General features: G+C 43.6%; 1 protein-coding gene across 1 annotated transcript in view; it reads left to right on the forward strand.

Moving 5' to 3' along the window:
• LOC126100461 (fatty acid-binding protein, muscle-like) overlaps positions 1–17,776 on the forward strand; it is a 94,293-nt gene extending 76,517 nt beyond the window's left edge. The window contains exon 3 of the mRNA XM_049911068.1: positions 17,365–17,776. Within this exon, the coding sequence (XP_049767025.1) occupies positions 17,365–17,418 (54 nt within the window). The 3' untranslated portion in view covers positions 17,419–17,776. The remainder of the gene's footprint in view (positions 1–17,364) is intronic.
• Positions 17,777–18,430: the final 654 nt, after the last annotated feature.

Genomic DNA, 18,430 nt, shown 5'->3' on the forward strand with positions numbered 1-18,430 from the left:
GGAAAACTTTGGAAATAACTAAACTAATTCTTAGAAACAGAGTCTTTCTCTTTCCAAGCATTAATCCCAACTTGTGGTGTCTGCTGTTATGGTTAACCAGATTTGGCGTGTCAATTTTAAGGGGTCGCCAGATGCCCTTCCTGTCGCCACCCGTACCCCCCTTCCCCCCTCCCCCCTCCCCCCCGGGCGGAATGTGTGTACCCCAACTTTCTGCGTCTAGTGTAATCCAGTGTGAACGTGTGGCAAATGTCTGTGAGTCGTTGTAACTGAGGCGGAACATAGGGACCAGCCCAGTGTTCACCTGGCGGTGTGTGAAAAACCGCTTAAAAACCACATTCAGGCTGGTCGCACACCGGCCCTCGTCGTTAGTCCCACGGGCGGATTCGATCCGGGGCCAGCGCGCCTACCCGAGTCCGGCAAGCAGCGCGTTAGCGCTCAACGTCCTATTTCCAGTCCTTAGTCCTTCAAGGCATTCTGTTTTTTTTTCTGAACATAAGAATTGTTTAATTCAGGAAGCGATATTAATGGTTCGTTCGTGGGGGCTGAAGGGTCCAGACTACGAAGATCATCGGTCCCGATGTTAATGAAATGATGTACTCGGCCTATAGTGATAGAAGAGGAGACAAAACCTGTTCTCAGAAATTTATCCAGTGACTGCAATATCAATAAGTCACAACGGGAATCTTTCAGCTCAAGTACTTGAATGTACCAATTTGCAGGGATGTGAAATGGAATTATCACATATGCTTAGTCACAGCTAACGCAGGAGCCAGATAAGGAGACGGCTTATAAGACACTGGAAAAGAGAGGAGGAAAACAAAAAGTGAATCCATAAAGCTGGATAGTTCAAATGAAGGAAGGAATTCTTTGCATAAGGTCTTCTATACTTCGATTAACTCGCAGGATACTGAGAAAATGTTGTCAATCCGCAAAGAAGATTTGCTTTCGAAACATTTGCGCGAAACATCATGGAATATTACTCAAGTCTGTGGGACTCAAACCAAATAGGACTAACAGGTTTCAGAGAACTTTTGTTGTTTCACCCATGGGAAGGTGTCATGCAAATTCTGAAAAATCTGAACTGCCAGATTTTTGAAGACAACAATTGTCCCACTCTCTCGGCTACCCTGGAGGGTAATTCGTAGAAACATAGTATCTGAAGCTAAATTTCTTGGGAGGACTTCTTGTCCGTATCAAATTGTATCAGGAGCCAGATAAGGAGACGGCTTATAAGACACTGGAAAAGAGAGGAGGAGAACAAAAAGTGAATCCATAAAGCTGGATAGTTCGAAGGAACGAAGGAATTCTTTGCATATGGTCTTCTATACTCAACGAAATGAAAAACCCAACAAGTATGGCAGGAGAAAGAAAACAGACAACTTTAAATATCTGGGTGAAAATAGTTGGGTGGGGGGGGGGAGGGGGAGGGGGGGGCGTGTGAGGGGTGCGAAGAGGGGGGGGAGGGGAAACAGCTTTGGCATTGTTATGCGGAAACAAAACAGAATGATTCTTGATGTCAAAACAGGAGGATCATCGACTCCAAGGATGGAAGCATTTCCGAAACGGCTAAGGTTATAAACTGTTCTAGTGCCGCCGTGGTTAAAGTATACCATGCATGGCAAAATGGCACTATTAAAAACCAACAGCGAGGCAAATGTGGTGCACTATGAATAATAGATGGCAGGGGTGATCGGCGGCTGCAGAGATGTGTACGGCGAACAAATGTGCAACTGTTGACCAACTGACTGCCCATATGAATCAAAGCGTTCAACAGTCTTTCAGACAACGTTGCTGCGTATGGGCCTCCGTAGCAGGCGCCTGGTTTGTGCACCCATGCAGACTGCTGCTCATTGGCAATGAAGGCTAGAATTTCCGTTCCAATACCGCAACTAGAGTCCAGTGAGTGGCCATGGGCGGCCTTTTCAGATGAGAGATGGGTGTCGGCGTGTACCGCGTGACACATCTAAAAGCAAATATTCTGCAACAATCGTAGGGAGGGTTCACATCGGAGGAGGGAGTGCTATGGTGATCTCACCATACTGAAAAGCACAGTGGATCATCACTAGTATACACCTATCCTTCGGGAACATGTCTACAGGCAATTTGTTTTTTCTTGTAACGATGGTATCTACCGACATGACAATGCAACGTGTCACACAGAAAAATGGTTCAAATGGCTCTGAGCACTATGGGACTTAACTTCTGAGGTCAGAACTTAGAACTACTTAAACCTAACTAACCTAGGGACATCACACACATCCATGCCCAAGGCAGGATTCGAACCTGCGACCGTAGAGGTCGCGGGGTTCCAGACTGTAGCGCCTAAAACCGCTCGGCCACCCCGGCAGGCCACGTGTCACACAACTCGTAATGTTACTAGTACCGCTATCACTTTACTGTACACTCCTTGACACCAGAATTCCTCGATTTAAACTTAATCGAGAATCTGGCAACCACTTTCATCGATCTATTCGTACCATGGATCCTCAAGTGAGAAAACTGGTGCATCTGGCCACGGCAGTGGAGTCGGCATGGCTCCACATTGCTGTCGGAGCCTCACTGACTTTTCCAGCACGTCTCGTAGCGGTTTGAGCTGCAAAGGGTGGTTCATCAGGCTTTTGATAGATGGTCAGATTAATGTGACTGGACAGTGTAAAACATAAGATCCGGTCTTCTACAGGTCAGAAACACTATTCTCATCAGGGTGCAAATTGGAATTAGAAGATTTGGAAATGATAGAAAGAAGTTGCAATCAAGAACGACGATAGAACTTAGGTTCTTAGACCAAATAAAGAAATATACTTATTCTGCCCTAAAGCTACATATGAGGAAACCAAAAGATGTGTTACGCGCTATGGACATCTAGAGAGAATGAAGGGAGACAGAACAACAAAGAAGATCTACACATCTTCCAAAATAGGAAAACAGGCAAAGAAAGCGGCATGACTAAAAACCAAGAAAAAGTTTTCGAGTTTATAGCCGCGCCTAGTGATTAAAATTACACGAGCTTTAGGCCAAGTATTCCTTGGTCACTGTCAAGCGGTATGATTATCAGTGTGCTCCGCGGTAGGCGCCTTACATACACTAGCTGCAGGCTGTGACGTCACTGGCGCCTCTGCATCGCCATATAAGTGCATACTCTGAGTCGGCGTTCGATGCGCCTGTTTCAACAGCGTGATCGCTGGATTCTACGCCGTGCTAAGTTACAGGCCACCGTTTCTATTTAGGTCATCGGTGATTTTCATTTAAATGTGCGAGCCACGACTGACGTTCCCCGTCAGATTTCATCCGGTGTCCTTTCTCTAAAGCATGCTCAGCTAAAGCAGATTTCCCGGGGTAGTGTGGGCGGTGAAACCTCTCATGCTTGCCGGCCGCGGTGGCCGAGCGGTTCTAGGCGCTTCAGTCCGGAACCGCGCGAATGCTACGGTCGCAGGTTCGAATCCTGCCTCGGCCATGGATGTGTGTGATGTCCTTAGGTTAGTTAGGTTTAAGTAGTTCTACGTTCTAGGGGACTGGTGACCTCAGATGTTAAGTCCCATAGTGCTCAGAGCCATTTGAACCATTTTGAACCTCTCATGCTTCTTCCTGCGTTGTTGCACAGTGCGTACTGTTTGTCCGTGTAAGACTGGCCACACTCGCAAGGTATCTTATAGACGTCAGGTGTTCTGAGACCTGCTGCCTCTTTAACTGGTCTCACTAATTGACGGATTTTTGTCGGAGGCCTGAAAGTTGATTTGATCGTGTGACAGAAGTGCTGTCGCTTCTGCCGCCATTGCAAAAAAATATGGTTCAAATGGCTCTGAGCACTATGGGACTTAACATCTGTGGTCATCAGTCCCCTAGAACTTAGAACTACTTACACCTAACTAACCTAAGGACATCACACACATCCACGCCCGAGGCAGGATCCGAAAATGCGACCGTAGCGGTCACGCGGTTCCAGACTGTAGCGCCTAGAACCGCTCGGCCACAGCGGCCGGCCCGCCATTGCAAGACGGAAATGAGCTAGCGAGGATTATGTCTGAATAAGACAGGGAAGTGAAGGTTAGCCGTGTCTTCTGTTGCGACGCTTTCACACAATCTCTGCCTCGTGATGACTGGGTGTTGTGTGCTGTCCATAGGTTAGTTAGGTTTAAGTAGTTCTACGTTCTGGGGGACTGATGACCATAGATGTTAAGTCCCATAGTGCTCAGAGCCATTTGCTTTCACACAAACTGTGACCCTTGTAGTTATTGGGATTCAGAGGGTTATTTTTCTTAGGTCACATTCTTGATGCTGAGAATTTGCTTATTTACGACCCCTAAAATTGTGCAAGATATCAGTAGCGTTAAATTATTACGTCAGAACATTCGGAGATTAAGAAATGTGACAGACTTTCTAGCTTCGCAGACTTACGAAGCTGTGAGAAATGAGGTTCATAACAACGTATTCACGTTGCATAGTCAACGGCTACTTCTGCAAACGACACATAGGCTGTGGATGTGACAGTCTCAGGCACATCTGTTCTCCCAAGTGTGCCAATCCGCTTATTAAGAAGTCAGTCTCCCGACTGCTTTGATGCTGTCCTCTCCATATTTCCATATCTTCTCCAAACTTTTTCATCCTAACCATTACAGCTAATATCCTTTGTTGTCTGTTTTGGGGGTTCTAGTTTTATCCTGCCTCTAATGCCCCCCTCCCCCCTTCCGCTCCTTGTAGCGCCAGCTTCTACATCTACATCTACATCTACAACCATGCTCCGCAAGCCACCTCATGGCGTGTGGCGGAGGGTACTTTGCGAACCACTGTCACTATCCTCCTGTGCCACTTGCGAATAGTTCGCGGGATGGGCGACCACTTGTAAGCATCCGTGTGGGCTCGAACCTCTCTGATCTTTTCTGGTCTTTTCGCGAGATATATGTAGGAGGAACGACGATACTGCACGGCTGTTCTAGAAATGTAGGCTCTTGGAACTTTAGAAGTACACCACACTGCGACGCGGAACGCCTCTCTTGCTGCGTCTGCCTCTGGAATCGGTTGAGCATATCTGTGATGCTATCGCGCTTACTAACCGAACCTGTAACGAAACGCACTACTCGTCTTCGGTTCTTCTCCATTTCTTCCATCAATATTATCTTATATGGATCCCAGACACACTAGCAAAATTCAAGTATTCGTCGAACGAGGATTTTATAAGGTACCTCCTCCTATTTATGCGGTGCACGTTACATTTGCTTATTTTGAGGATCAGTACTTCAACTTGTTAAGATTTCTCTCCTTTGAGAATGACATCTTGCGGTCTGTTCGCTAGAAGCTCTCCAGCTCTCGCAGCTGCTCTGACATTCCGTGCGCTCGTATTTGTTCATTAGACGACAGTGCGGCAGCGCGGAACTCCATCGAACGCCTTTTGCAATGAACACAGCTGCTTTGCGGGTCAGGTGGACTGACGGAGTGAGCTCCGTTTCACACGATTCCTGCTGTTCGGTGTCCATGTTCATACTACAGACGAGATTCTCGGTCTTCTGAAATGTCGTAATGCACAAGCATTAAACATGTTAAAAAGCCATTCAAAAACCAGTATCGCACAAAATATTTTTTTCATTCAAGACAACCGGTTTCAACAGTCTTAGCTGTCACCTTCAGGTCCTAAAATTTTTTTTGTTAGCAAAGCATGCTCATTGTTGCTGAACCTCATGCGCAAGATGTCAAGTGGATAAAAGTCAGCACATTATAAACATATGTCATAGATAAAATACTTAAAAACACACAGCACCTTGTCAAAAAGGTCATGTCTATACAGGGTGTTACAAAAAGGTACGGCAAAACTTTCAGGAAACGTTCCTCACACACAAATAAAGAAAAGATGTTATGTGGACATGTGTCCGGAAACGCTTAATTTCCATGTTAGAGCTCATTTTAGTTTCGTCCACCTACGCTCAATGGAGCACGTTATCATGATTTCATACGGGATACTCTACCTGTGCTGCTAGAACATGTGTCTTTACAAGTACGACACGACATGTGGTTCATGCACGATGGAGCTCCTGCACATTTCAGTCGAAGTGTTCGTACGCTTCTCAACAACAGATTCGGTGACCGATGGATTGGTAGAGGCGGACCAAGCCCATGGCCTCCACGCTCTCCTGACCTCAACCCTGTTGACTTTCATTTATGGGGGCATTTGAAAGCTCTTGTCTATGCAACCCCGGTACCAAATGTACAGACTCTTCGTGCTCGTATTGTGGACGGCTGTGATACAATACGCCATTCTCCAGGGCAGCATCAGCGCATCAGGGATTCCATGCGACGGAGGCTGGATGCATGTATCCTCGCTAACGGAGGACATTTTGAACATTTCCTGTAAGAAAGTGTTTGAAGTCACGCTGGTACGTTCTGTTGCTGTGTGTTTCCATTCCATGATTAATGTGATTTGAAGAGCAGTAATAAAATGAGCTCTAACATGGAAAGTAATCGTTTCCGGACACATGTCCACATAACATATTTTCTTTCTTTGTGTGTGAGGAATGTTTCCTGAAAGTTTGGCCGTACCTTTTTGTAACATCTTGTACACATATTGCTCACAGATGCTTCTTACAATATACAAATACGGTACGTAATAGCATATCTGTTTACATATGCTGGACACATACTAAACAGTGCAAATCCACTTTAAAAGGCTTACAAGGTATCTTGTACTTTTTTTGCCATTTAAAGTAGATTTAAACTGTTTAGTATGTCTCCAGAATATGTAAACAGATATGCTATTATGTACCGTACTTGTATAATGTAAGAAGCATCCGTGAGCAATATGTATATAGACACGGCCTTTTGGACAAGGTGCTGTGTGTTTCTAAATATTTTATCGATGACAAACGTTTATAATGTGCTGACTTTTATCCACTTGATATCTTGTGCATGAGGTTCAGCGAAAATGAGCACAATTTACTAACAAAAAAAATTTGTAAGACCTGAAGGTGACAGCTAAGACTGTTGAAACCTGTTGTCTTGAATGAAAAAAAATATTTTGTGCGATTTATAATGGTTTCTAACAATTGTAACAGGTCGCCCTTCAATACTCTCAATACAATGAGAAAATCCATGAAACATGTTTCAAAACTTTTCGATACACTATTCCTGAATGTCGTGGCCGCGCGGGATTAGCCGAGCGGTCTGCTGCGCTGCAATCATGGACTGTGCGGCTGATCCCGTCGGACATCCGAGTCCTCCCTCGGTCATGGGTGTGTGTGTTTGTCCTTAGGATAGTTTAGGTTAAGTAGTGTCTAGGCTTAGGGACTGATGACCTTAACAGTTAAGTCCCTTAATATTTCACACATATCTGAACATCTGAATGTCGTGGAAGATGCCCCGTTAACTCGTCTATTCTTCTGGTAAACGTCCCCGACAGTATTTATTCCTCACCTTTTTCCTATTTAACATTTCTTCTTTCCGTAGTTTACATGCTCACTTAATTTTTAACATTCTTCTGCTCTTGATTCCGATGGCCCACGTTTGACTTCCACACACTGGTGAATCTCACACGTACAATTTCAAGAATTTTCGTATCGGTATCTGATATCAGTAGAATTGTTTTACTGAAGGAAGTTTCCTCCGCTCTTCCTGTCTAACTCCGCCAGTGTCTTTGCTTCATCACCTTCAACTTGAACTACACTCCAAGAAAAAGAACACATTGACACCGGTGTGTCAGACCCACCATACTTGCTCCGGACACTGCGAGAGGGCTGTACAAGCAATGATCACACGCACGGCACAGCGGACACACCAGGAACCGCGGTGTTGGTCGTCGAATGGCGCTAGCTGCGCAGCATTTGTGCACCGCCGCTGTCAGTGTCAGCCAGTTTGCCGTGGCATACGGAGCTCCAACGCAGTCTTTAACACTGGTAGCATGCCGCGACAGCGTGGACGTGAACCGTATGTGCAGTTGACGGACTTTGAGCGAGGGCGTATAGTGGGCATGCGGGAGGCCGGGTGAACGTGCCGCCGAATTGCTCAACACGTGGGGCGTGAGGTCTCCACAGTACATCGATGTTGTCGCCAGTGGTCGGCGGAAGGTGCACGTGCCCGTCGACCTGGGACCGGACCGCAGCGACGCACGGATGCACGCCAAGACCGTAGGATCCTACGCAGTGCCGTAGGGGACCGCACCGCCACTTCCCAGCAAATTAGGGACACTGTTGCTCCTGGGGTATCGGCGAGGACCATTCGCAACCGTCTCCATGAAGCTGGGCTACGGTCCCGCACACCGTTAGGCCGTCTTCCGCTCACGCCCCAACATCGTGCAGCCCGCCTCCAGTGGTGTCGCGACAGGCGTGAATGGAGGGACGAATGGAGACGTGTCGTCTTCAGCGATGAGAGTCGCTTCTGCCTTGGTGCCAATGATGGTCGTATGCATGTTTGGCGCCGTGCAGGTGAGCGCCACAATCAGGACTGCATACGACCGAGGCACACAGGGCCAACACCCGGCATCATGGTGTGGGGAGCGATCTCCTACACTGGCCGTACACCACTGGTGATCGTCGAGGGGACACTGAACAGTGCACGGTACATCCAAACCGACATCGAACCCATCGTTCTACCATTCCTAGACCGGCAAGGGAACTTGCTGTTCCAACAGGACAATGCACGTCCGCATGTATCCCGTGCCACCCAACGTGCTCTAGAAGGTGTAAGTCAACTACCCTGGCCAGCAAGATCTCCGGATCTGTCCCCCATTGAGCATGTTTGGGACTGGATGAAGCGTCGTCTCACGCGGTCTGCACGTCCAGCACGAACGCTGGTCCAACTGAGGCGCCAGGTGGAAATGGCATGGCAAGCCGTTCCACAGGACTCCATCCAGCATCTCTACGATCGTCTCCATGGGAGAATAGCAGCCTGCATTGCTGCGAAAGGTGGATATACACTGTACTAGTGCCGACATTGTGCGTGCTCTGTTGCCTGTGTCTATGTGCCTGTGGTTCTGTCAGTGTGATCATGTGATGTATCTGACCCCAGGAATGTGTCAATAAAGTTTCCCCTTCCTGGGACAATGAATTCACGGTGTTCTTATTTCAATTTCCAGGAGTGTATTTTACGTGCCACGTACGTGTGCTGTAAGTCTCCCTTATTACATACAGCCGGAAGAGCTGTGTCATCTGGGAACCGTAGCACAGCTGCCCGTTCCCCTGGCACTTACTATTATGTTCCGTAATTTTCTTTCATTTCACCTATATGTTTGTTCGACGTTCAAGTTGAAAAACATGGATCGTAAGTTTCAGGTCTGCGTTACACTCATCTTAACACGACTTTTTCTCTCTTTGGTCTTCCTCTTTTATTACTCCCAGACAGGTTTTGTAGTACATGATTGAAGTTTTTGTACACCAAAGTATGCATGACAGGTTCTGTGAAATTCGGAATTTAGAAGAGAGGTACGGTCAGAAGTGAATCTTCCACTCGATCCGTGAAGAGTCTCTTGATGCGACAGCCGACACGGGCATTGCTTGCGGTAGGGACCAGAATCGAGTTTCGGTCCGAAGCACAGTTTTACGAGGGACGTTCAATAAGTAACCCAACGCATTTTTTTTTATGAATGCAGGTTGGTTTTATTCAGGATTCCGATACATCATATTATTCCCCATTCTTTTGCCTGCAAAATCCTATCTTTCAACATAAACTCACAGTTCAATGCGACGGCCTTACGCCACCTTACTGGGAGGGCCTTTATGCCCGCATGATACCACTCTACTGGTCGACGTCGGTTGCACATAATACGTGTGTAACTAAGTAGCAAAACTGTCAGTACAGCGTAACTATAATAATGGTGCTTCATCTTTATGTAAGTACAGATATATTTTCGTCAAATGCTTCTTGCTACTTACAGTTGTCCCACCTGTATCTGTTTAGTCACCAGCAAACAATTTTTTTGTATTTGTACAGTGATCTAAAGCAGTATAAACATGTACATGACTGTATAAAAACATGAGAATGGGCGCAAGCCTGAAACCGGTCGTGTGAAAAATAAATAACCTTTTATTCTGACTGGTAGCGGATATTTTTCTTAACTTATTTTCTCCGAGGTCAGCTTCTACCAGTTTTTCTATTATTCTGTAAATAATTTGCGTCAGTATTTTGCAACCATGATTTATGAAAATGACTGTTCGATAATATTCACATAGGTAGAACACACCTTCTTTGCAAAATGAACTATTACACTGTTCTTGAAGTCTGAGAGTATTTCAGCTTTTTCATAACAGTTGGAAAAGGGTCTCAATAATGCTGAGGGACTGTCGTCTGTTCCAGAGACCTTGTTCCACTCAGGTCTTTCAGTTCTTTATCAGATTATTCTTGCATCATCATACCTCCCATTTCATCTACTTTACTTGCTGTTTATTTTGTATATACAACATAGAGTTCAAGTTCTTTACCTTTGTACATATTTTTCCACCTTTCTACTTTTCCTTTATTGCTTGTCATTTGAACCCTTGAGGTCCATGCAGATGCTTCTCTTGTTTTCCGAAGGTCTCTTCCATTTTCCTATAAGCGGAACCCACTGCTCCTCTTGTCATATCTGGCTTTGCAGCCCTGAATTTTTCCTCCAGCCGCCTCTGCTTAACCGTTTTGCACTTTCTGTCAATTTCAGTTTTAGGCGTCCCTGTTCCCCTTTAACTGCTTCACTTGCTGCATTTTCATATTTTTCCCCTTCGTCAGTCAAATTGAATATCTCGTATATTATCCAAAGATTGACACTGCGTCTTGTCTTTTTCCCTATTTAGTCGTCTGCTGCTGTCATTGTTTCATCTCTCTAAGCCACCCATTCGACTTCTATTGTATTTCTTTCCTCGTTTCAGTCTGTTATTGCTTTATTGCTTCTCCATGTCTCGTTTCATTCATAGTTTGATGGAAGCTAATAATTTGAGTCCATGGTAGTCGAGTCAGTAATGCGAGCCAATGATTAGAGTTTATGATTGGAATCGATAGTTTGAGTCCATGGTGGAGCCAGTGGTTGAGCTTACAGCGACAGGCACTTGCACGATGACAAACAAGGCTTCATAAGAACCGAAAGTCATTATGGACGTGACACAAAAGTGTAAATACTACAGTCGTGATGGCGGGGGGGGGGGGGGGGGGGGGGCTAAATTCCACTCCGGTCATTGCGCCTGAAATTTTCCGTAGTTTCATAATACAGGGTGATTCAAAAAGAATACCACAACTTTAAAAATGTGTATTTAATGAAAGAAACATAATATAACCTTCTGTTGTACATCATTACAAAGAGTATTTAAAAAGGTTTTTTTTTCACTCAAAAACAAGTTCAGAGATGTTCAATATGGCCCCCTCCAGACACTCGAGCAATATCAACCCGATACTCCAACTCGTTCCACACTCTCTGTAGCATATCAGGCATAACAGTTTGGATAGCTGCTGTTATTTCTCGTTTCAAATCACCAATGGTGGCTGGGAGAGGTGGCCGAAACACCATATCCTTAACATACCCCCATAAGAAAAAATCGCAGGGGGTAAAAATCAGGGCTTCTTGGAGGCCAGTGATGAAGTGCTCTGTCACGGGTTGCCATCTTAGCATCAACTGACGCTGACGCCTAGTCAACAGCGCCTCAAGCGAACAAATGTACAACTAAATGAAACTTTATAGCTCCTTTAATTCGCCGACAGATAGTGCTTAGCTCTGCCTTTTGTCGTTCTAGAGTTTTAAATTCCTAAAGTTGTGGTATTCTTTTTGAATCACCCTGTATTACTTATATGGACTGCCCGAGTGTTTTTTTTCTTTTAATTTTTTTTTAATACATCACTTACCAACTTAGGTAGTGTTTCGACTCTAAGATATCGTCGTCGACAGCACGTTTAACTGAAACGCTCCGTCGGCGCAGTTGATCGAAGAGGTGCCGGCTTTGGAGCGCGTGTTGGCTGCGAGCGATGACTCCGTGGCAGCTCCATGGCCACAGAAGCCAAATGTTATCGCGGCGCGGCAGATAATACCGTCGCGAGCGACTTCTTGCTTACCGCCGCGGAGACGCCTTTAGTTGGCGGCTGATTCACAGGAAACGCGTCGCAACTCGCCTGCTAGTATCTGAGTCTTAGGTTACACTCACTAGGCGTATTGGCTTATGAATCTTACCTATTTCCGTTCGAAGGAGATCCTTGGATGTCCTTAGGTTAGTTAGGTTTAAGTAGTTCTAAGTTCTAGGGGACTGATGACCACAGATGTTAAGTCCCTTAGTGCTCAGAGCCATTTTTTAGATCCTTGGACTTTTCCAGTAAGAGTGACGCAGCTAGCAATATATCGCAGTGTAATATTCATGCAAGTGTATCTTCATTCATGGAGCCTTAATCACGAGCCCCTGTTCGATACTGGCTTATAGCACTCCTAGCATAAATGCTTTGGGCTGACTGAAGGGCGGCTTGGGTGAGATAATGTATAGAAAGTTACTACTTGAAACAATAAAAATAAATTGACTTAAAATAGATAGGTAATCTTTTGGACAATATTCTGTGCGTCTGAAACATCTGTCCTGAACAACACAGGTATACACCAACGAAAAAAAAATTATATACACCACATGATAGGTAAAAAGATGAGTTCATTATTCTAGCGAAAATTTCCGGACAAATTTAAACTTGCGTTTCAAAAAAACTAATCTCAGAATTATCTTCAGAACACATAATACAGTACGATGACGAAATTTTTATTCCCTAGAACAGTCCTGTAAATTTACCTGCTCAGGTTTTTATAAGTTTAATGTCGTAGCTGTGAGAAAAAGTACATAGGATACAGAGGAAAGAATTTCTAAATCACATAACACAACGCCTGTCAATGATGCACAACGCCGAAAAAGGAAGCATGATAAATAGTTTGGAAGAAGCCGACATTTTCAAGTATTCGACGAGACATCTTTTGAACGAACTGACCTACCTGAAAAGAAAAAATCACTGAAAATATCACCAGTATTCTCATAGATCTGTAGTACTGAAATACATTCCGTTTCTAAAAAACTTTTGTTCATTATATCAGCTATGAAATAAACAACTTAAGCAATATCATTGAATGCTAAGGACATCGTCGATAATAAGTACATAATGTAAGATATTGGTATGCTGATTAAAACTGGCATATAATTAGATAATTATATGTCTTATTGGCAGACATCTTTGTCAGGTGCTCAGAAGACGGTATATAAGACAAGTAAATTATATGAAAAATAGCGGACACGTTAATACGTTCGAAATACTATACTCTGGAGATAAACATATTTTGAATCCTATTTTATCCTCCGTAATGCAGATGCCGCAGATAATGGGTGTGCATGGATCCGATACTATTTTGGCAAAAAATAAATAAATAAACATGATCTCTGTTGGACAGCTTACGTAATCGCCACTGGGCAGCTTAGTCCCAGGAGGAATAGTCAGTATTCCGGCAATAAACATGGGCTCTAAAACGCATACTTTAAGAGTATGAGCGCTTGTTCATCTTCGATCCTGTCAAATACACATCTTCTATAGAACAAATGTACATAGATGTTAGGGTACGCATCTTAGAGCTCATGTTTACTAGACAAGTTTTTCTTGTTTTGGTTGACACTAACTCCTTCCGAAATGTGGAAATCAAAAAGCCTGCAATGGAAGAGACTTTTTTCACTGAATCGAAGTTGAAGAAGTGCTCATAGGTATGCATTTTGCAGCTCATGTTTGCTGCACTTTTTTGCTTCTAATGATTGTTCTTATCATGTTCCTCAATACTGATCATTCCTCCTGGGCACCCTATATCTGCTAGTCTACTTCCCATTAACATAACCACATTCCACTACTATACAGCTCTTAGGCGTCTGAGAATACCAATACTAACATTTGGAGACTCTATCTTGTCAAAAACTTGCTCAAAAACGTGGATATAAAAAGAAATGGAAGAAGAAACGACTTAAGTTGGGAAACAGAATCAACAATTTTTCTTAGACAGAATCTTTATGTATAATCCATAGTGAGCTTGATAATATACCTCCGATACGTAGCGAGAATAAATACAATACAGCACAAACGGAAAATACAAATTGGGGTAGTGCTATTAAGGGAACTTGGTTGCCAGGTCGTGGGTTCGCCACAAATGTGACTGCTGGCGGAATATACATATATACATATGTCCATAAGTCTGCAGTCGTCAGTGGAGTATTTGACTCAGTGGCACACCAACGTGTGTTAACTAAAGTGCATCCATAAGGTGTGTGAAACAAAATTCGTGACTAACTTGCGAATATCTTGAAATCGAAGTTGCAACATGATATCTTGGATGAGGAGTCATTCACAGATGCAGAAGGAAGTTTAGCCTTGCCCCAGGGAAGTGTTTTGGCATCTTGCTGTTAATGTTGTATACTAATTATCTGACAGAAACTTTAAATAATAACCTCAGATTTAAGGAGATGATGAAGTTATCTGTAATCAAGTAATATCTAAAAGACGCTCCGTATGTGTTAGGTCATACACTGTGGCGACAAAAGTCTTCGGATAGCGATATGCACATGTACAGACGGCGATAGTACCCCGTACGCAAGTTATAAAAGTGCAGAGCATTGGTGGAGCGAGCATTTTTACTCGGGTGATTCATGTGAAGAAGTTTGCGATGTGATTATCACCGCTGTGCGGAAATTAACTGAATGCGGAATGGTAGTTTGAGCCAGAGAAGCCGGCCGCTGTGGCCGAGGGTTCTAGGCGCTTCAGTCCGGAACCGCGCTGATGCTACGGTCGCAGGTTCGAATCCTGCCTCGGGCATGGAAGTGTGTGATGTCCTTAGGTTAGTTCTGCATCTACATCTACATCTACATCTACATGATTACTCTGCAATTCACATTTAAGTGCTTGGCAGAGGGTTCATCGAACCACAATCATACTATCTCTCTACCATTCCACTCCCGAACAGCGCGCGGGAAAAACGAACACCTAAACCTTTCTATTCGAGCTCTGATTTCTCTTATTTTATTTTGATGATCATTCCTACGTATGTAGGTTGGGCTCAACAAAATATTTTCGCATTCGGAAGAGAAAGTTGGTGACTGAAATTTCGTAAATAGATCTCGCCGCGACGAAAAACGTCTTTGCTTTAATTACTTCCATCCCAACTCGCGTGTCATATCTGCTACACTCTCTCCCCTATTACGTGATAATACAAAACGAGCTGCCCTTTTTTGCACCCTTTCGATGTCCTCCGTCAATCCCACCTGGTAAGGATCTCACACCGCGCAGCAATATTCTAACATAGGACGAACGAGTGTAGTGTAAGCTGTCTCTTAAGTGGACTTGTTGCATCTTCTAAGTGTCCTGCCAATGAAACGCAACCTTTGGCTCGCCTTCCCCAAAATATTATCTATGTGGTCTTTCCAACTGAAGTTGTTCGTAATTTTAACACCCAGGTACTTAGTTGAATTGACTGCCTTGAGAATTGTACTATTTATCGAGTAATCGAATTCCAACGGGTTTCTTTTGGCACTCATGTGGATCATCTCACACTTTTCGTTATTTAGCGTCAACTGCGATCTGCCATACCATACAACAATCTTTTGTAAATCGCTTTGCAACTGATACTGTTCTTCGGATGACCTTACTAGACGGTAAATTACAGCATCATCTGCGAACAACCTAAGAGAACTGCTCAGATTGTCACCCGGGTCATTTATATAGATCAGGAACAGCAGAGGTCCCAGGACGCTTCCCTGGGGAACAGCTGATCAGTTTTACTCGATGATTTGCTGTCTATTACTACGAACTGCGACCTTCCTGACAGGAAATCACGAATCCAGTCGCACAACTGAGACGATACCCCATAGGCCCGCAGTTTGATTAGAAGTCGCTTGTGAGGAACGGTGTCAAAAGCTTTCCGGAAATCTAGAAATACGGAATCAACTTGAGATTCCCTGTCGATAGCAGGTTTCAGTAGTTCTGTCTACGGGACTGATGACCTCAGATGCTTAGAGTAATTTGAACCATTTTGAGCCATACACATGGGACATTCCATTTCGGAAATCGTTAGGGAATTCTATATTCCGAGATCCACACTGTCAAGAATGTGCCGAGAATATCAAATTTCATGCCTTGCCTGTCACCATGTACAAAGCAGTGGCCGACGACCTTCACTTAACGACCGAGAGCTTCGGCGTTTGCGTAAAGTTGTCAGAGATATCAGACAAGAAACACTGCTTAAAGTAACCACAGAAATTAGTGTGGGACAATTACGTGTTATGGGCTACGTCAGCAGACGACTGACACCAGTTAGTTAGCAGTGCGACATCCCCTGCAGCGCCTCCCCAGGGTTCGCGACCAAATCGGTCGGCCCCAAGTTGGTAAGAGCCGATGCTAAGGTTCACGTGTGACCCAGATCCCAGGGAGCCACGGACCTAGGTTGTCAACAAGGCAAGCTGATGGTGGCTGTGTTTAAGTGGAACGGACTGAGACCTCCAGTCCAATTGTACCAATCACTGAATGGAAATCGTTATATTCGGTTACCTGGAGACCACTTTCAGTCATTCATGGACTTCATGTTGCCAAACAACGAGGGAATGCTTATGGATGATAATGCACCATGTCATCGGGCCACAATTGTTCGCTGTTGATTTGGAAAACATTCTGGACAATTCTAACATGTGTAGGAGATAACCGAGTGGTCACAAAACTCCTTCCGGCAACACTTTCTGTTATGGACGGCTGTATAGGCAGCATGGCTCATTATTTCTCCAGAGGACTTCCAACGAATTGGCAAAACCAAGTCGAGTTGCCGCACTACGACGGGCAAATGGAGGTCCGACACTACATTGGGAGGTACCCCATGACTTTTGTCACATTAGTGTATCTTGCTAAGATTTCAAAGTGGTTCAAGGAATGGCAGTTTGCTTTTGATATTAAGGAATGTAAAATCGTGCACTTAACGAAACAAACAAAGATAGCATCCTTTGACTACAAAATCAAGGGATCGCAACTAGTATCTGTCAACTCAAATTCCCGTTTAGTTAGTAAAAAAATATGTCCGGTTTCGACCTCTAGTGTTTGGCCATCTTCAGACAACGGACTATCAAGTTATGCGGCTGGGATCATCACAGCTGTTCCATCGTCAGCCGGACGGTGCATTATTCAAGAGGTCGAAACCGGTAATATTTTTAATAAATGGCTGTGCGACCAAGACCATTTTTCATTAATTATACATAACTGAAATATCGGTATTAAATCCCAATAATGTTATCTAAAATTATAAATACCTGTTTGATAGTCTGTAATGAAATAAGTTATGTTTCCTTGTTGACATATCAATGTCGGATTTCTTGTGGTGACAAAAAGTAGCTACAGTCTTTTGGATCATAATTTGAAATTTAATATTTTCACGTTGCTTTTTTTCAGGTTGGAGAACTGGATAACATTGTTTGCAGAAGGCGCTACAAGGTAATAAAGTGACGGATACAGACTCTGCAGCACAGAAAGCTACTACCGAACGATGGGTATCAGGACCAAGATGATATTTGAGGCACCTGCCAATTGAAGACTTGGGACAGTACTTCATTCTTCGTTCACCATGCCTTCGCTGCGAAATAACTTAAAGAATTTAAAAACATTTAAATAACTTAAAGAATTTAAAAACATTCGTTTAAGGCAATGGTAATACGTTTATTTTAAAATACTGTGTGTTGAAACATATAATAGTATGTCGTATAATTTATATTAAAACCAGCGTTTTAAGTTCTGAAGTCCTATGCAAGTGCTAACATTCAGTAACGCTGTGAAGTACTGAAGACGTAAATGGAAAGGAAGCCAATTTATATCTCTCGTGCCATCTCTGACATCAGCAACCTTAAATTTCTTGATTCATTTAAATAAAATGTCTTCGAGGAAAACACATACTGATGGGTGTCAACCAATCGTTTTAATTAAACTGACGCTGAGGCGTGACATTGTAATAACTGAGTAAATTAATATATTACATTGAGTAACAGTCCGGAAAATTTCCAAGAATGAGAAGAACATATCAATTTTTTTCATGTTTTGCGTTATGTATGGAAAATTAAGCATCACTTTACAACATCTTTATTTTTACTGTTGTGCATCAGATTAGTAACTTATTCAAACTGTGTTACGTATTTCAAGCATTGTCTTCATTATCTCAGGACTCCATCTTCCACTTATTACTCAAAATGCTTCACACATCTCTAAATTTATGTATCAGCCCTTCATTAATACAATTCTCATCAGCTTATAGGCATATGCGTATATTCAAAATAAAATACAATACACTGGAATGAAATGATTTAATTAAAATTTCTCGCTTTCTGATAATATCAGTAGTGAAACACAATATAATATGTCAGAAAGAGAGCGGAAATAGTTTGTTTTTGTAGCCATGTATACTCATTTCTAAGTGGTTAGAAACAGCAAACTAGGTATTAAGAGAAAAAATACTGGGAACGTAGTT

This window comes from Schistocerca cancellata, chromosome 9 (genome assembly GCF_023864275.1).
Source record: "Schistocerca cancellata isolate TAMUIC-IGC-003103 chromosome 9, iqSchCanc2.1, whole genome shotgun sequence".
Classification (NCBI taxonomy): domain Eukaryota; kingdom Metazoa; phylum Arthropoda; class Insecta; order Orthoptera; family Acrididae; genus Schistocerca; species Schistocerca cancellata.